Below are 21,032 nucleotides of genomic sequence, written 5' to 3'. Positions count from 1 at the left end.
CAGAAAATTATTGAAATTATCGAGGATTACAAATTATAAAGTATAAAAATTTAATTATCCATTTCCGAACTTTGCTCGCGGAAAAGATCTTTGAAACGGGAAAAAATAAAATCTTTAAAGAAACGTCGCAAACGTCGGAAGAATTAAAGCGCCGCGTTTCAACAGATTTAACAATGAAATCGACACGCAATTGTTTTGTCTTATCGCGGCGAGCTCACAAGCTTCTGGCGTTCTTGAGTGATCACATCTACTGTGTCTCATAAAACGAATTCTCATTGTGCTTTTGTTTGCGATTTCAATATCTTACGATTTTTTATCGTTGTTATTGAAATAATTATTGTGTATAGTGTGACGTGTGTGTGTGTGTGTGTGTATAGTGATCCGATTTTACGAATCTACAGTTTTAACGAAATTGTAATTTCGATAAAACCGAAGATTCGCGGAAACTGCGTGCTTTTTCGGCGTTTTTTGTTTGCGGTTTGTGGTTTGTTTTCCATTGTTTCAGGTACTTTTCGTAGATCAAAATGGATAAAAATAATGTGAAGAAAATCACGATATTCGACAGATGTGCATACAAAAACTGTAATAATATCAAATCAGAAAATTGTAAATTGTTTCGTTTTCCACAGAAGACTGATGAAAGATTTGACATTTGGATAAGAAATTGTGGTAAGTAAAAATACAAAATTCTTTTTTTCTTCTTATTTTATGTTTATTGGCTTTTGCTCACCTCAAATTAAAGATCTTATCTTGCTGGCCATTGATCAGTGAACAAAATTCTTGAAAACACCAAAAATAATTGATGATTATAAAAAAGCTTAATTGTGTGAAAAATGAAGAAACGATTGTGTGAAAAATGAAGAAACTGTCTTAAAAATTTCAAGTAATTTTGTTTAATGAAATTTAATTAAAATTTTTTAAAGTGCACTATCAAGGATTGCGGTTGATTTTCATCAATTTTGATCTCCTTTCTTGTGGTGAATCTGTATTAAAATTAAGTTGATCTGTATTCGAGCTTTTCGTCCAATGCGCCTTGTAATATTTTTTTAATCCAGGGATCCTAGATTTAAAACTCGAGCTATCATAATTATTTTTATTTTTTTAATATTTTATATGTCATATATGTAATATTTATTATGTAGAAATAAATATTCGGCATATATTTATTGTTAGATACGAATATATCTTCTAATATATATAATATAAAATATAAAATGCATAAAATAATCGTAATATAAAGAAAATATTTTTACAAAGGAATATTTTTCATGTTTTTATTATTTCTATCAACCGGTGCGAAAAATATAAAAAATAAAAAAAAAACGTTGTCTTATTTCTTTATTTATTTTATTTTTAAATTATTTATTATATCTTTAAAAAGTAAAAATATTATTAAAAATATTACTCTATAAAAATACTTTTTTATATTACGTTAATTTTATGTATTTTAAATATATAAGGAAATATATAAGCGTATCTAACAATATATATTTGCCGAATATATATTTATTTTTATGTAATAAATTATACATATATTACATGTATAAAATAATTTAAAAAATTTTTTAATTAAAAAACTAAGAAAAACTTAACAGCCCAAGTTTGAAATCTAGGATCTCTAAATTACTATTTTTACTGATACTGATCGAACATGTATCTTTCTTTAGGTCTTATAACAAAAAAAGATTTCGAAATTTCAAGTATAAAATATATAAAAAATATTATTTACAAGGGATATTCAACGAAAAGTTCGCATACGAATTAACTTAAAACACGTGCTTACGTATGTGCTGAAATCTCGTATCTATTAAGTCATTAAATATTAAAAATATATTGTTGAAGTATAAATATGTCTTTTTATTTAATAATAAAAATCGTGGGAGTTTCAAATGTAAAATAAATTTAAGTAATTTTTAAAAAGTAATGTTTCTTAAAACATGTAAAAAATTTCATTGTTACATTATTTCAATGTTAAAATTAAAATTTTTTTAGTAAATAAAAAGTTACATAACTATTTTAATGTTTTAAAAAATGCTTTCTAAACTTTTTAAAAACATTTTTATGAATTTGTTTGCTATTTCATTTTATGTTAAATGGTTAAAGGTTAAAATGTTTTTTCAGTGTATAAATTTAACTATAGATTTATATTTAAACAGGTAATGAAAAGTTACTTAAGTGGTCCCCAGCATCAATACAAAAAGCAGGATTATGTGCAGACCACTTTAATAAAGAAGATTTTATAAGCTGTACAAAATTACATATTAGAAAGAATCCCATACCGTGGACCCCAAAGGAGACTGACATTACACATTTTGTGAAAGATAATGCTGAAAAAATTACAGAAGAAGGCAAAATTAATGAAAATATTATACAAGAAAATGTAAACCATTCGGATAATCAAGACTGCATTCCAATGGAAGTCGAAACGCATGGCGATTTTCAAGTAAATGTTGAAGAAATAAACAATAACAATACAAATGAAGAAGTAGCTAAAAAAAAAATAACGACACGTAAGAGATGTTACCCTTCCGGAAAAGAACTTTTCTATAATTTCGGAAATGACTTCGCAGACGATGAGTGGTTTAATAATGAAAATCCACTTCCACTATTTTTGGATAATTACTCGCAGAAAGAAGTGAAAGCGAACATGATAAAAAGGCGAGTAAAAACGCAAAAAAAGTCTGCTTCTGAAAAAGTGTATAAGAAAGATGAATTCTCCGAAATTGAAAAGTTAAAAAAAGAAAATTTGAGACTGAAAAAACTTCTTATGGAGAAGAAGAGAAAACAAAAAAATATGACTTATATGTTGAAACAGCGCAATATTGCAATTCAGAAAAACAAGAACGTTTGCAAACACAGTCTAAATGAATTTTTAAATGGAAAGAAATGTTTAAAACCACTTGCGAGAACTATGATAAAACTTCAGTTTCATAAGAGACGAAAAGAATATACAAAAGAAGAAAGATTTAGCAAAACAAATGTTTTATTATTCCGCAAGTGGATATTCACGGATGAGAAAGGCTGGACTAAATCTCCCATCAGAATCTTCTGTCAAGAATTGGATATTAGAAACAGAAATTCGACCAGGATTTTGTGAAGAAATATTTTATAAAATTCGAGAAAATTTGTCTAAATTACCACCTTCTCAAAGAGTTGGCTGTTTAAAATTCGATGAGATGTCAATTAAAAAATTTGAAGAGTACAGTCGAAAATATGATATCATCGAAGGATTAGTAGATCTCGGACCTCTGGGACGACGCGATGAACAAGCGGGACATATTCTACTATTTTGCCTTGATAGCATTAATGCGGAGAATCCTTGGCGGCAAATAGTAGCATACTTTTTGACTGGAAAAAGTACAACACATAAGGAGATTATTGAACTCACGGAGATGTGTTTACAAAAATTGAAAGATGTAGGAGCAAATGTGCAGATAATTACATGTGACCAAGGTGGACCAAATAGAAAAGCTTTTAATATTTGGAAAATTTCTCCACATGAAAATTTCTCCACGTCTTTTCAATTGAACAATGAAACTTATTTTGCTTCTTTTGATTGGCCTCATCTTATCAAGCGATTGATTAGTCAGTTGAGATCTCATAAGTACATTTATGTGAATGGCGAAATTATTATGTCTTTTCATGATTTATTTGCAACATGGCAAATTGACAGACAATTAAATACTTCAAATTTATTGAATCACATTACCTACGCGCATTTTTATCCAAACAATTTTGAAGTTATGAATGTGAAAAGAGCATTTCAAATGTTAAGTGCAAGATTTGCTGCAGCAATATCAACAGCAGGGCAAAGCAATACATTAAAAAGTTCTTCATGGAAAGCATCTGCAGAATTTGTTTACAAAATGAATAAAGTAATAGATGCTATGAATGTCTATCATTTAAATAATTGGAAAGGAGAAAAGGGTCCATTATCAGATGATAATTTAATGGTTGAAGAATTATTAACGTCTTTTGTTGAATGGTGTTCAAAGTGGAGTACTTCCCCCAACAAGATTTCGAGACCTCCCTGCTTTGATGGAATGATTACGACCGTGAAATCAATTTTATCAATGTATCGTTCCATTAAACAACATTATCCGGATTTCAGGCTTGCTACTGCACTATGCAACCAAGATTCTGTAGAACATACATTTGGAAAAATTAAAGGACGAGGAGGATTTAACCGTAATCCAACTGCTAGAATGGTACGGTTAACGTTGCGGCATATTTTATCAAGTGGATATATTTATGGAAGCGACAAAGGAAATGTAACTTGTCAAGAAACGTCTTCATTAACGGATGGTACATCGATAGTTCGTGAATTGGAAAATAACAATATTCCATTACAAGAAGAATTTGTTTAACTGAAATGGATGACGACTGTGATAATCTCATCGCGACAGCCTTTGAAGAAATTACAAAATATTCGGAACACAATTCCGACTATCTAGATGAAATAACAAAGACCAACAAGGAGAACTTACATTCAGAGGCATATGAAAGAAATGCAATTTCATATTTCGCAGGATATATTGCTCGCTACGGTTACAAGAATACAAAGTGCCACAGCTGCCGTGAAAAAAATTTGAAAACACCGATGGAAGAATTAAACGACAATGAAATCTATATTCAGCTACGTGAATATGAACATGAAGACGAAGATGATCCTGAAATAGAGTGGCTATCAAGACCAACGGATTCATTTTTGAATATTATTACTCTACAACTTGAAGCAATAAATTCATGTTACAAGAAGTATTGGTATTTCAAAGATGTGAAGAAAAAGCTTCTTGAGATTTGTGTTAAACACGTCCAGCATACTGATGAAGATTGGTTTAATCAGATCAACGAGTGTTATTCACATAGAATTCAAATGTTAGACTTTATGTTAAGAGTCAAGATATATGCAATTACAAAAAAGAATAACAATGGAGGAAGAGAAGAAATAAATACAGTATCTGGAAGATCAAAAGAAATAAAGACAAAATGTCAAAAACTAAAGAACATAAAACATATGTAAAAAATAAATCACCATTACTACGTATATAAAACGATCGCGGCTCTTCGAGCGGTACGATCTGACTATTTTTCATTTACTCGCGGCATTTAATGCGGAACGAGTAAAACGATCGCGGCTCTTCGAGCGGTACGATCTGACTATTTTACATTTACTCGCGGCATTTTATGCGGAACGAGTAAAACGATCGCGGCTCTTCGAGCGGTACGATCTGACTATTTTACATTTACTCGCGGCATTTTATGCGGAACGAGTAAAACGATCGCGGCTCTTCGAGCGGTACGATCTGACTATTTTTCATTTACTCGCGGCATTTAATGCGGAACGAGTAAAACGATCGCGGCTCTTCGAGCGGTACGATCTGACTATTTTACATTTACTCGCGGCATTTTATGCGGAACGAGTAAAACGATCGCGGCTCTTCGAGCGGTACGATCTGACTATTTTATATTTACTCGCGGCATTTTATGCGGAACGAGTAAAACGATCGCGGCTCTTCGAGCGGTACGATCTGACTATTTTAGGATCAGTGCAAAAGTTCGTGCCCGATTGGTACATATGGCACTGTTGAAGTTTCCTAGCAGCTCTGTTGTTGTTTACATATGCATAATATATATTATTGGAAAAATAACAGTCATAGGTGTCATTTGAGCATTAGAAATTGCTTGGTTTGGTTAAATTTAAGTCGTGAAAAAATCATTGAAGATGGACAAGGAAAAGTTGCATTTTCGACATGTGATGCTTTACGAGTTTCGGAAAGGAATAACTGTTGGCGCTGCGACAAAAAATATTCAGGAGGTTTATTTGAACCGTGCACCAGCACTTCGAACGGTGAAGAAGTGGTTTGCTAAATTTCGTCGTGGTGATTTTGAGACTCGGAGACGAACCTCGTTCTGGGCGTCCTTCCGACATCGATGACGATGTTCTGCGCGCATTAATAGCAAACAACACACGCATTTCGATGGAAGAGATTGCTGAGGTCTTAAACATTGATCGATCAACCGTGTTTCGGCGTTTAAAGAAGATGGGACTCACTTTAAAGCTCGACACTTGGATACCGCATTCGTTGTCCGAAAAAAACAAGTTGGACCGCATCTCCACAGCCGTTTCTTTGCTCGGACGATTGGAAAAAGAGGTTTTTTTGGATCGTTTGGTGACTGGTAATGAAAAATGGGTGTTGTATACCAACGTCAAACGCAAGCGTACTTGGAAGGAAGCAAATAAACCGGCAGATTCAATTGCTAAAGCTGAGTTGCATCCAAAGAAGGTCTTGCTCTCTGTTTGGTGGGATTGCCAAGGTGTTATATATTTTGAGCTGCTTCCTGTTGGTCAAACGATTGATTCAATCAAGTACTGCCAACAACTAACCAAATTAGACGCAGCAATGAAAGAAAAACGCCCGAGCTTGGTTAATCGTAAAGGCGTTATTTTCCATCATGACAACGCCAGACACACATCGAAAATGACTCTGGACAAATTGAAACAATTAAAATGGGAAATCTTATTGCATCCACCATATTCTCCGGACATCGCACCCTCCGATTACCATTTGTTTCGGTCATTACAAAACGATTTAAATGGCAAGAATTTTGATTCTGTGGAGGCTATCAAAAATCACATCACCGCGTTCTTTGACGCAAAACCACGTGATTTTTTCAAACGTGGTATTCATACATTGGTTAAACGTTGGAAAATGATTGTCGAGAACGGTGGCGAATATATTATTGATTAATAAAGGCGGTTTTATAACAATAACAACTGTTTGATTTTTATTTACAAATCGGGCACGAACTTTTGCACTGATCCAAACATTTACTCGCGGCATTTTATGCGGAACGAGTATAAAATATGTAAAAATTCGTGGCCTTATGGCAGATCGAATAAATTGGGAGACAGTTAACTCGGAATTTTTTAGAATTAAAACATAATTTTTTACTTTTTTTATATATTAATTTTAAATGCAAGATATTAACATTTTTATATTTTTTATTAGCAAATATTATGTTTATATTTTTAAGAATTTCGAGTTATGTGTCAATTGGCCTCCACGTGGCGTCTCCTGGAAATGCTCTATGAGTAGCTAACAATTGACACCAAGATTATTGTGTATAAAATTACATATATATATACAGGATGATTCGAAACAAACGTTTGTTGTCTTTAAAATATCAAATTCATGAATGATTTCTAAGACGATTTTTCCTATTGCAAAATTTTGTCCGGAGCTTAGTTTTTAAACTATAAAGGAAAATAGTTCGAATTAATAACGGAATGAGTACGAAAAGTAGGCAGGGACGGCGCGATATAAGTGATTATATCCCAATGAGAAATGTTGGTCGAATCTACATCAATTCATGAGTGTAGCAATCAGCTGATCGCGGCGAGCGCCCCACGAAATCGTTTATATCGCGACGTCCCTACCTACTTCTCGTACTCGTTCCGTAATTAATTAACTATTTTTTTTCATAAAACATTTAAAAACTAAACTGTGGGCAAAATTTTTCAAGAGGAAAAATCATTTTAGAATTCATTCAAGAATTTAATATTTTAAAGATAAACGTTTGTTCAGAATCACTCTATACAACTTTATATTATTATTTTATTTTAATATGTATTGTAATATATTTTAATATGTATTGTAATATATTTAATATAATACAATGTTATTTTTACAAATATGAAAATGTGATTTTAGAAAGTAAGCAATATGTCTTACATGTTCATATATAAAACATATTTAAATAAAATAATAGTATGAAGATTTTAAAGTGCAATAAAATAATGAAATAAAATAACTAAAATAATCAGTGTTTTCTAACTATACTACAAATTAGACTACAAAATAAAATTAGACTTTTATTAAATTTTAATAAATTTATTAAATTATAATACTATTTTTATAATACTATTTTTACATCTTTACTTTAATAGAAAAAAATAAAAAAAATTTATAGAAAATTTAAAAAAAGAATTAAAAAAAATAAATATTATATTATTATTTAAAAAATTAAAAATTATAATTAAAAATTATATTTCCGCGGCCTCTTCCTCTTCCTCTTCCTCCTCCTCCTCTTCTAAAAAATCTGCTTCCTCTTCTAAAACCTCCTCCTCCTCTGCTCTGCATTCTTCCTCTCTCTCTGCGAGCAGACCATTTATATCTATAAAACATAAGAGAGAAATATATTATAGCTTGATAAATAGAGAGATATAATTATTTTATATATTTAAACACACACATACACACGCACGCACGCGTAAAATAACAAATACATTCTCATAAATTGATATATATACATATATAAATCCGAAATTTAATAAATATACTTTTCATCACGTTCGGCGCGCCTTACACCAGCCCGACGCTGCATGTGGGATGATGAATCCTGCTGCTGTTCCCCTGCATCATCCTCGTGCTGTTTTTCTCCTTCTTTGTTCTGCTGTTTTTCATCATCATCGTTCATATCATCAGCAGAAAAAAAGCTGAAAAAATAAATATAATAAATATATTTTTGTGTGCATGTGTAACTTTAATGTACAAATAATATTTTAAATATATAGGGTAGACCATTTTCATCAATGATAAGAATCAATTAGTGTTCAGAAAAAATATAGTTGTTTTTAAGAAAAAATATAATATTTACTGTTAATTGCAAATTACATATTTTTTCTTCGAAACAACTATGTGTTTTCTTTACACCAATTGATTCCTTTCATTATTTTGTACATAAAAGTATTAAGATTAGATAATCGAAAAATGAATATTTTATTAGATATTTTATGGTTTATGTAAAATTAAGAAATAATTTCAAGCCTCATAATTCGAAAAGAACTCAATACAAGAAGAAATACTTTATTATAGTGTTTTGAAAAGCTCTCGAGATAAGCTATAATAATAAGTAATAAAAAATAGTGGGTTCCGTTTAAAAAATTAAAGATGACCATAATGTGACCTTCAAACAATTATTCATGGTCAAATATTTGCCACTATTTTATGTCCTCCTTCGAGTCAAATACTTTTATCTGAAATATTTTTTTTTTAAACTTCTCCTTTTCGAGATATTTGCGTGTATTGATTAAAATGGTCTACTCTGTATATATATATATATATATACATATTACATGTGTCATAGAACAATAAATACTTTTCATCGTTATCTGTTTCCTCATCAGTATTATTTTCTTCCAATATTTTTTCTAATTCTCTTCTTCTTTTTTTTAATTTTTCTTCTCTTTCCATTATCGCTTCTAACTTTCTTTTTGTTTGTTCTTTGTCCATTCTGTTATAAAAAAATCAAATAAATATTTAATGTTTTATATGTACATATATCGCAGCAAACACTAATAAATAAAAATAATATGTCGTAGCCAGATTACAAAATCCGTCGTTTTATAAAAGATCTAGACATTTTATAAAGTGCATTCACATTCTCAAGTTAAAAATAAAATGTTTTACAATCTGGCTAAGAGAGAATTTTAATCATTTTATAAAACGTTTACAAGAAACTAATTGCTAAATTGTCAAATGCAATGATTTTTACATCAAAATTATTATAATAGAATAAAGGTCCGTAATAAAATCAATCAAATTTCATAAAAGGCTTAAAGGACCAGCGCAAAGGTGAAAAGATGCGAAAATAAAAACGATTATATTAATATAATAAACCTAATAAAACGTTTATTTAATTTAAGTGACAAACACTGCGTTTCGATCCAATTCGGATCCTTTTCAATGTCAAATCACGGAATAAAGTAATGAACATAAAAATAAAATAAATATAAGATCAAATTAACAGTCATTAGAAATAAGTAACGGAAAGACGCGAAGCAAAATAAATAATAATAAAAGAGTCAGAAATGTCGAAGTAAAATTACGCAAAATAACCGACGAATTCAAATTATCCACTTATCAACTCGTTGCGCTTCTTTGTTAATTTGAATGGATTTTGTAATCTGGCTAAGATATTTGTAACATCTATATAATGTTCTACGTACAAGGCATGATGCATTTGCACGTACATTACAATTAAATTGTTGATTGAGTAGTTATAATATATGAATGTTCTTATTTTAAGTTTGAATAATAATATACATAGAGATTCTTCACACACATGCACGTACGCACGCACATACACACGGACGCACGCACGCGTATATATGTAAATAGAAATATATAATATTAATTAATTACTACTTACTCAACTTCTAACTAATCAATCTACAAAATTTTTGCTGGCTGATGCGAACCGTTTCACAGTCTCGAATAAACTGGTATACAAAAGTACACATACTTTTATTATCGTTTGTGATTTGCCGCTTGCCGAGTATAAAAACGCGAAAGGTGATACCTCATGCTTGCCGCCGCACGGGTCCACGAGACTCATCGTTGGTGAGACAAAGTCAGAGCGATGGATTGTTAGTCTTTGTCAGACTAACTCATCTCTCTGTTTCATCCTGAGAACGTAGTTAGTAGTTACTGCATTGGCCACTATTACGATATGGCGCTGAAATCAGTGAGAAAGTGCCGGTCTAGTCTTTATCCGGGTCATTGGCTATCTGTCTATTAATCTGTGTCGCGGAGCTATTTAAATAAACTCGGCATTCAGCCACGGTCGTTAAATATTTCGATCACCGGCATCAATGACGCATCTACTAAAGCATCACAAATAGCGCAGGTACAAATCAAATCGCGAGTAGATTCATTTACCGCTACATTAGATTGTATAGTTACCGATAGAATAACAGACAAAATGCCCGCGTACACACTCAAGCAAAAGGATTTCGAAATTCCGAGAAACATCAAATTAGCTGACCCTAAATTCAACGTATCAGCTGACGTGGATATCCTTATAGGCGCGGAAATCTTCTGGTCAATATTATGTATCGGTCAAATAAAGGCTTCAGCCAACCATCCGATCTTGCAAAAAACAAGATTTGGATGGATTCTGGCGGGACGATTAACTCCTTCTTCACACAAATCGCAATGCATTCGAGCCTTTCACGCGACAATAAGCAATTCGCAGTTGCATGCGCAATTAACTCGTTTTTGGCAGCTAGAAACTGTTAGCAATCCAAGACATTACACCGACGAAGAATCTCGTTGCGAAGAGAGTTTCTTAAACAATTTTACACGCAATGATCAGGGTAGATACATTGTCAAACTTCCTTTCAAGGATCAAGCGAACGGCAAACTCGGAAATTCAAAAGATTCTGCATTGAAACGGTTCTATAATCTCGAGAAAAGATTTAAGCGTTATCCGGATCTTAAAGCTCAATACGCACACTTTTTACGTGAATATCTCGCACTTGGACATATGAAACAAATACACGAATCGGTAGATGGCTTAAGCGAATCTTTCTATTTTCCTCACCATTGCGTATTCAAGAGCGCATCACCAGCTTCCGGTATCCGCGTAGTTTTTGACGCGTCCAGTAAAAGCAGTACCGGCGTTTCTTTAAATGACATTCTCATGACGGGCCCGGTAGTCCAGCAAGACTTGATTTCGATTTTACTGCGTTTCCGAACCTTTCGTTATGTTTTTGTAGCCGATATTATTAAAATGTATCGCCAAATTCTTATAGATCCTTCCCATGCGTGCTACCAACGAATTTTGTGGCGGGAGGACCAGGCTTCAGAAGTACAAACATTCGAGCTTGCCACCGTTACATATGGGACCACCCCCGCGTCATATCTAGCAACAAGATGTCTTAAGCATCTTGCTGAATCGAATCGCGATAAATACCCAATGGGCTCCGTATGCGTAGAGCGCGACCTTTATGTTGACGATTTGCTCTCGGGAGCCGATACTCTAAGCGAGACAGTCAAGGCGCGAGACGAGACCATTAACTTGTTGCGATTAGGATGCTTCGAACTTAGTAAATGGGCATCAAATTCTCCAGAATTGCTAAAAAATATACATGATCAAACTGATAACACGGTTATAATCAATCACGAAGCGAGTTCGCGAATTTTAGGCATGCATTGGAATCAATCCTTGGACGAGCTTCACTTTTCTTACATTCCTGACGCGGAGCATAAGAATTTATCGAAGCGCGTTATCCTATCCGAAGTTTCGCGTTTATTTGACCCCCTGGGTTTACTAGGTCCGGCCGTAGTCTTGTCAAAACTTCTGTTGCAAGATCTGTGGCAATTGGGCATACACTGGGACGAATCGGTCCCCCCAGATATCAACACGCGCTGGAACAAGCTCAAGTCTCAGTTCGAAGATTTCAATCGGTTAAAAATTCCGCGTTGTATAAAATTTAATTCAGAGTCGCAAGCAACTCAGATACACGGTTTTTGCGACGCGAGTCAACGGGCATACGGAGCATGCGTCTACGTGCGTACACAGATAGGTCCGGAAGAATTTGGGTGCAAGTTGCTCGCCTCAAAGTCTCGCGTTGCTCCGCTTAAGGCACTCTCGTTGCCCCGATTGGAATTATCGGCTGCTCTTCTATTAGCGCAACTAATTGATAAAATCAATGATTCATTTCCAATAACTAACATGAAAATCTTTCTCTGGTCCGATTCTACAATAGCCTTAAACTGGATATCTTCGCCATCCCGGAAATGGGCAATTTTTGTTGCTAATAGAGTCGGCGAAATCCAGCGTCTTACAAACCTTAATTCGTGGCGTCATGTTTCATCGGCTGACAATCCAGCAGACATTTTGTCTCGAGGTCTACATCCGCGCGAACTTGAAGATTCTGCGATGTGGTGGAATGGCCCAGCCTTTTTGATGACACGCGAGAGCCTTTGGCCAAACGGTGAATTTACTATTTTGAGTAACGACATTCCCGAATCAATTCGAACAACGGTAGCCGTCGCTACCATTGAAAACTCCGTTGTAGAGGGTTTATTAAGGAAGCATTCTAACCTAAATAAAATTTGTCGTATCCTGGCATATTGCCTAAGATTTTCCAAGGCTAGAAGATCCGATCCATTCACGTCTTTCGTAACTTGCGAAGAAATTTCCTTTGCCTTAAATGTGATGTGCAAAACGGCACAGAAAACGGACTTCCCCGAGGAATACCGAGCCTTAAGCAAGGGTGAGGCTATCAGAACAACTAGCAATCTGCTATCGTTGTCCCCTTTTATCGATACCAACGGTCTAATTCGCGTGGGCGGTAGGCTAAGAAACGCCGAGCTATCTTTCGACACATGTCACCCAATTTTGCTATCGCGAAATCACATTTTAACGAGACTCATTATACTACGAGAGCACGAGCGCAATGCTCATGCTGGCCTACAAGCAACCATGACTGCCGTAAGGCAACGCTTTTGGCCCCTATCCCTGCGATCGGTCACTCGCAAAATCTTGCAAAATTGCGTCACGTGTTTTAAAAACAAACCGACTATCTCAGAAGCGATAATGGGCGCATTGCCGGCCGGGCGAATAACGGTTTCCAGGCCATTTCATCATTGCGGAATTGACTATGCCGGACCGTTATTAATACGTGAAGGTAAACGACGTAACGCTCGAATCAGCAAGGCTTACGTAGCAGTTTTCGTTTGTTTTGCCACGAAGGTAATTCATATTGAGCTTGTGAGTGATCTCACTTCAGAGGCCTTCATCGCGGCACTCAAACGTTTCGTTTCACGCAGAGGCAAACCCGCTGTCATATATTCTGACAATGGGACGAATTTCGTAGGCGCTCAAAAACAGTTACACGAATTCTATGAGTCACTCGGTCGCGATAGCGCACAAACTGACATCAATAATTTTTTACGCGATCAAAAGACCACCTGGAACTTCATTCCACCTAATGCTCCGCACATTGGCGGACTATGGGAGGCGGCTGTAAAGTCAGCCAAACATCACCTTTATCGAATCATTGGGAGGGCATTTAACCTTCGAGGAGGTACAAACCGTTTTATGCGAGATCGAAGCAATTCTAAACTCGAGGCCCCTCACGCAATTAAGTTCGGATCCGAATGATCTAACCTACCTTACCCCCGGGCACTATTTGGTTGGCACTCTCTTGAACGGTTTCCCTTCTAGCGATTTATGTGATGTCAACGAAAATCGCTTACTGCGATGGCAACGCGTCGAGCAACTCCGGCAGCATTTTTGGCGCAGATGGAGCTCTGAATATCTGCATTCCCTACAGGAGCGTCATAAGTGGAAGGCCAACAAGGGCCCACAATTAAAGGAAGATCAACTAGTGCTTTTAAAGCAGCAAGGTCTGGCACCTTTGTACTGGATGCTCGGACGTGTGGTGCAAATACACAAGGACTCTAGCGGCAATGCAAGGTCCGCCGTCATTAAAACTTCAAAGGGTTCATTAGTTAGACCACTGTCTAAAATAGCAATACTACCAATAGACTCTTAAGCCTTTTTGTTTTTATATTTAGGCTAAGTCTTTCTTTAACGTAAGTTTTAGTTTAGTCTGTAAAATTACTCTCAATGTCTAATTAAATCTTCAATTTATTCGCGCATAGTGCAATAAATTTACTCTTTTGTTCGCTCATTGTAACAAGCAGAACGCTTGCGGTAATCAGTCTTGATTTTATAGCCCGTAATGTTAGGCATCTAGTCTTGTTCAATGCAATTGAAAGCAAGTCCTTTCAAGGGGGGGAGGATGTTTAGTACACTTAAGTGTCCCGCGGGAGCATTCGCGCTAACGTTCGCTTTCCGCTCTCGTTTCGCCTAGCGGCGCTTCTGTACTTCACGAGAGGGCACCTCTAGCTGGCCTTGGCGTGTGAGCCTTTCTTGTCCTCTCTCTGCTCTCGGCCCTTGAACCACGTTATACCTTTATCACACATAGGCACGCAATATCTTGTGCAATAATTAGTAATAAGAAAGGCATTCTGAGCAAGCTACTGTACGTATTTGTGAGTTCTGAAATATACATATTTTTAAACGAGAGGAACGCAACTTTTTTCCTCGACCACGTGGCTACGAAGCACTCTTCCCGTCGGCATATACGTGGAGGGCATTCAAGCCCCGACAAAACACCTACAATAATTGCAAATGTCACTTCCGTCAATCTAAATCAATAGGAAATGTTTCACGATATTGAATTTCACAGAACGTTATATTTCCAATATGCAAAATATTCCAATATCAATATAAATATTGATCGCGTCGTTATTTTTTAAGGATGATTACATCCAGATAAATATTGATCAAGTACTTATTATTTAAAAATCATAAAACCGATCGTTTTTTTACCGAGTAACGCAAAAATAAAATACTAGATTGCCAAAATAAAAAATTATATAAAAGTTAGTCAGATGCTAAATAATGCAAGTCCATGAATTCTATTTTCATGATCGATCAGATAATTAAACCATTTTTATGTGTATTTACGACAAAAGCGAACGTACAAGTCCATTTCTCAAGCTTTTTCGGACTTGTATTATTTGATATCTGAGCAACTCATACATTGTAGATCAAGTTAAAATAAATATAATTATTTCAATATTAAAGCATTAGTAGTTTTTGTTATAAATAATAAAAAATTGGAACTTTAATCGTTTGTAAGATTTATATATCACGCAAAATCTATTATTTATCAATTCTAATGGAAATTTACTTTTAACTTAAATATACGTATAATCTTAGATATTAATAAAAAACGGTCACCATTTACGAGAGCTTTATTGAGCATTCAATTTCAGTGAATAATTTATCGCGCTAAGCGTGCTAATTATGGAACATCTAGTGCGATATTAAAGTAGGAGAATTTCACAAGAAAATCTTTAGCGTGATAATTATTTAGCGCATAACGTCAAAGAGTTAAATAGCATGTATCTAGTCCGTTCGATACGGAGATTGCTTCGTTTACACGGTCCGCGTCAAAAGAAGGTCCATCCGACCGTTAAGCATATTAAGGGTCTTAATACCAATGTGAATATCATACATGACAAGGCTAACAGGACCGCCGGCGCAAAAGGAGACGCTGCTGCGCGGTACAATAAACTATTCTCCGGGAGGCAAAACACGAGCTCTGGCGCCAGTATAACCGAAGCCCAACGTGCTGCTTCATTATGCGTTGCGACGTGGCAAAGTGCCAAGGTCTTTGATAAAGGGGGCGACCATGTCGTGCCCGGGCGAGCCCTCTCTATATCCCTCCGTCTTTCCGCCCTTTCGCCATAACGCGGAGGCGGCATGCACCCTCTGACGAGCGTCTACCGTCCATCGCTTCTTCCGTGTGTTCTTGTACAGACATCGCGGTGACACGTTGTCATCCTTTTCTCTCCAATACTCTTAATCATTATTCCTCCTTCTTTTTCTTTTCATTCGTTTTTTTAGACTATATCAATGATGTAGGCACCAGAATCAGATTAAGCAATTAATATCAGCGATTAATATTTCGAGATGTCTAACGAATATTCAATGGATCCTTAATTTTGCATCGCGACGTTTTTAATCACTAGTTTGGCTAGCCTACCATTCATTCTACCCCTCGCATACATGCACATTGTATGCCTCGGAAGAGCTCTGCCGCGGTTAATTACACGACGCTTGCATGCGCGATGATCAGTTTCTTAGATTAGCAGCAGGCAATTCCTACACGCCGCAGGAAGTCAACCATGAATCAAGCAGACGCCTATGGCGTCTGACACATTGCGCGTCTCGAGTTCTTCACCCTTAAAGTTACCGGACTAGAAGTTGAAGGTTGTAACTTGTTGCCGGAACTTCTTGAACACGGCTACCACAAGAAAGCTGAATTACACGGAGCTCCGCGTTACGAAACTCGATCCATGCCGAAGGGAATGAAATAATTATATCTTTCCGAACCAAGTTTCAATTATACAGATAATATCAATATCTTCCCGACGAGACATTCCGTAGTTGCTCTTGTTTCGAAACATTAATAATAACACAGCTGCGGCCGGTACCAAAGTAGATATGCAGAATACTATTTTCCTTGTATATAATTTTAACTTCCCCCCCTTCGTAATATTATCTTTGAAGAGAATTTGCCTTTGCGAGAGAGATGTACGTACACATCTAAAATATGATTTCTGTCTCCGGAAAAAAATATAATCTGATTTAAAAAAGAACGCTTATAAATATTATACTTATTCCGAGAATTTGCTCGAGTGTTTGCCGTCTAATTCTGACAAACGAGATTTTATTTTCGTCGTTATGTACGTAGAGGGGCACTCACTACGTACGTGTGTTAGGAGTTTTACACATTTCCTATTCCCATTTAAATACTTTTCAGTCAGGTATGGATAAAGTTATACGACGTATGATGCTTACATCCAATTATCGTAACCAGCGTTTTCAATAAAAACGGTACTTTCTGTTTGCGCATTCCGCGCCGGCTAACGAGCCGTTGGTTTGCCACTTAAACTTTTCCATTGTGTGCTCTCTCATTTCCAGCCGCGAGGAATTTTCGGTATTCGCCGAGAGATCTGGTATAATTGCACGGATTACGCGAAAAGACCGAGCGTACCGAATAACCACGGATTACACGGCGGTCCGCGTGACGCACGAATCAACCAAATCGTGATTTTCGTAAAATTGCTTCCTCGATTTAACAACGTTGGTTCCGGGGGTTGCGGTATCTCTTGTAAACCAGTAGCGCGTATAGTGCATCGACGATCATATTTAGGTACCGATCTGTACTCTATCAACGAGAGGTCACTTCCGACCGCACACTCGATTGATTAATCTACCCAATCACTTAACCTTAGATAGACTTAAACTTAGATATCGTATAAATAAACTAAAATACGAATGTAAATTACGCACGCTCGTTCAATGCAATGTAGGGAAATATTAATTGTTTCCTACGGACTTGATAAGATTTAAAAATACATGCTTTTTGCATCATATCATCGATAATTGATATCAAAATATGATTTAATCGAGCTTTCTTTCGTATCATTAGTGGCTTAATAAACTTTACATTTCACATAAACTATCAATAATACGTAATAAAAAAATTATATCACATATATAAAATAAAATATTATAGTCTATACAAAAACTTTCAAATTTATTTATATATTATTATAAAAATAAATACTAATATATTATTTAATATGTATTGAAAGAAAAGGAATTAGCTATTACAATGATAATAAACAATTATAATAATGACAATAACTGTGATAATAATAAAAAATATTGTTAAAGTAAAATTTTGTTGCAATTTTTTTTATACGATTTAATATGTTATTGCTTCAAATTGTTCAATTGTGACACATGAAATAAAATAAAAAGCGTTCAATATCGCAGTTTCTCACGCGGCGCGCGCAAAGGAATATCACAAGATGCCACAGAGGAAGACATATTTCTAGTTTTAGAACGACTAAAACGACAGCAGTGGATAAGACGAGTAAGTTTATTTCGTGAACTTCTACGTACCAGCATTGAGTTACTTGAGGCACTTAAGAATGCGACGCTGTTAATAAATGACGATTCGTCTTACCCGAAATGAACAGTATTATTTCGTATTTTGCAGAGCAGATAATTTTATTCTCGCGATACATCTCTGCACTTTCGTCTCTCATCCTAGAATTAGTCTTTCTCAAATTTATCTCTTCTCGGGAGAATCACTTTAAAAATGTGCCGCAAAGAGCGATAATATGATTTTAAATTAAATCGTGCAATTAAATGCAAAATTGACATTTCTATTATATTCAAAAGGGAAGATAAAATCAAAGAGGAATAAAATGCGATAGTAAAACTCGTCGGATACTTTGCGTTATTATAAGTAGAAATTTACGTATCACAAAATCAGATATATCTTATTATTCATGCTTCATATTATTGTATACAAAATATATTTTGCAGAAAAAGAGGAAATATCACATCAAAACAAAACATCTCCCGTATTTTTCAGTTACAAAAGCATGGTATTATTTAATCAAAATAATTAGTAATAAAAAAATAATGTCTTTTTTTTCTAAAATGATATACATATTTACATTTAATGTCGCTTTCATTTTGAATGTTTAAAAATCCTTAAAACAATTTTTAAAAGAAAAAAAAAACATTTTGTGACCATTCACTTATTCGTGAAAATGGTGGTGGATGGTCTTATAATCCATCCTTCTCGTGTGATGAAGTAGGAAGATTTCATGCTGCACAAAGAGAACTTTTCCATGTACCCTTGAATAGGATTGCCTCAAAAGACAGACGGAGAACAGAACATCCGACCTCGATATTACAACACTTTGAAAGAGTATATTTATACGACCTAGTTTTATACGGATCCTTCGATATTATTTCGGCAATTTTTACTCTGACTTGTTCTTATTCTTGGAACATCAAGGATAACTTAACTTGCGGAAATTTTAAATAACTCCACTGAATGCCTATATATATATGTGCATAAAATATTATAAGGAACTATGAAATTACTTATAAATTTTGGATCCGATGGAATTTCGATTCCGATAGAATTTTATTACGCGTTAAGAGAGCGACAGAATTTGTTTGAAGAAATATTGAAAAATAAAATCTCACTCGCGTGCAAATAATAATATCTTTCTATGTGCGAAAGATGCTCGCGCGTATAAATCATATAAAGCGAGAAACGAAAAGTCTCCCTGTCACAAATCATTGATTTCACATAGCGGAATGTCCGCTAACGCCATTCAACGTGCACTGAACTAGATTAAAGTGACTTTCGTCCCGAAGCTGTTGATACGGATCCAAAAGCATTAAAATTTAATGTTTCACGTATTTCACTGCCGTCTCTGGACGACAGGTATCGATAAAGTTCCTAAAGCCGCCTATGCCCGACTACCGCCCGCTCGCTTGGAATTTCAGTTGGCTATTACAGTAATATCGCGCCGTATGCGAGAGCATTTACACTAGTATTATGTACTCACGTTTAGGAATGTTATTTGAAAGTTCGCGGAAGGTAGCCGGCGGTAATGGCGGGCAAATTTCAAATACCGCGAACATTGTGGATACGAGAGACATGCGAACTCCCCCGAAATTTGCAAATATGTTACGTGCTATCATTAAGGAAACATTTTCAACTCGAATTGTTCATTATACACATTATAATTTCCAATCCTCTGTAAAAAAATATGACTCGTCTCCTGGGAACAATTCGATGCATATTTCTGAGCTTAATAAAAATGCAAGATATATATGAAATCATTTATCAACACACTTTAATAAACAAGCTCGATATATTATAAATATGCCGTTACTAGTGTCTATTAACTTGTTGATGGCAGAATTTTTGATACTGGCAAACACGAGTAAATAAGAAAATATTGTCGAATATTTTCGAATTTATATAACGCAGTTGGGTTTTCGGCAGATGTGAAAGAGAACGTTAGTTTTCTCACTCTATGTATGTGCATGGGCCCAATTTCAGAAATGTTTCGATGTAAAGGGGAAGAATGGCACGGGGATGGACTGGATTTATATCCCTGCATCCAATTTCTACGACGGTGTATAGTCTGCGGGCCATAGTAGACTTGGGCTATCGTTGCTCGTACGCTTCGATGCATGGCATGCGGCGCGAATAGCGACGCTGCAACCATTGCATCGGGCGATGCGACGCGACGCGACGTCGGTGGCCATTTTACAAAGCGATATATATCGCTCCCGGGTATACTTTTATTCCGCAAATATTCATAAATCTACGAGAAGAATAAAAGGCCTGCTTATTCCGCTCGCCTTTTGTTGTCGGCGGCGCGGCGGCGAGCCGTTGAAAGCAAACGTCGCAGTTAAATGGCTGGACGTAATTTTCTCGTTGTTCTCTTGGTCGGAAGAAACGACATTTTTGCCAATCCCGCGTGCTTTCTCATGTTAACGAGCTTCGAACTCGTTTCGTACTTCGTCCCGTCCCGTAACCACCAACGCGGAATCTCCCACCTTCCCCTTTAGAAGCGAGAGAAAGTTCGGACGAAAGAAAAGCGGTAAAGTTTGTCCGGGGGGAAAACGATGAATAGAGTATCAAACGTGAGATTCTCTCGCGCGTGAATTGATTTATATTTTATTTAATTTGCGCTTTACACTCTGATTTTATCATGCACACATTTTTTTTATTTTGATTTAACGTTAAATAAAATCTTTTATTTATTTCA

General features: G+C 35.3%; 2 protein-coding genes across 2 annotated transcripts; both read left to right on the top strand.

Moving 5' to 3' along the window:
* Window positions 1-524: 524 nt before the first annotated feature.
* LOC112638072 lies at window positions 525-3,097 on the top strand. The gene is made up of 2 exons (XM_025409102.1): window positions 525-669; window positions 2,157-3,097. Exons 1-2 carry the CDS (start codon window positions 525-527, stop codon window positions 3,095-3,097), a joined length of 1,086 nt encoding a protein of 361 aa, XP_025264887.1.
* Window positions 3,098-10,767: 7,670 nt separating this feature from the next.
* LOC112638071 lies at window positions 10,768-14,350 on the top strand. Its single transcript, XM_025409101.1, has 2 exons — window positions 10,768-13,823; window positions 14,020-14,350. Exons 1-2 carry the CDS (start codon window positions 10,768-10,770, stop codon window positions 14,348-14,350), a joined length of 3,387 nt encoding a protein of 1,128 aa, XP_025264886.1.
* Window positions 14,351-21,032: the final 6,682 nt, after the last annotated feature.

Source organism: Camponotus floridanus, unplaced genomic scaffold, assembly GCF_003227725.1.
Source record: "Camponotus floridanus strain SB8 unplaced genomic scaffold, Cflo_v7.5 scaffold240, whole genome shotgun sequence".
NCBI classification, from domain to species: Eukaryota; Metazoa; Arthropoda; class Insecta; order Hymenoptera; family Formicidae; genus Camponotus; species Camponotus floridanus.
The sequence above is the reverse complement of the archived record's forward strand: the minus strand, read 5'-3'. Positions and strand labels throughout refer to the sequence as shown.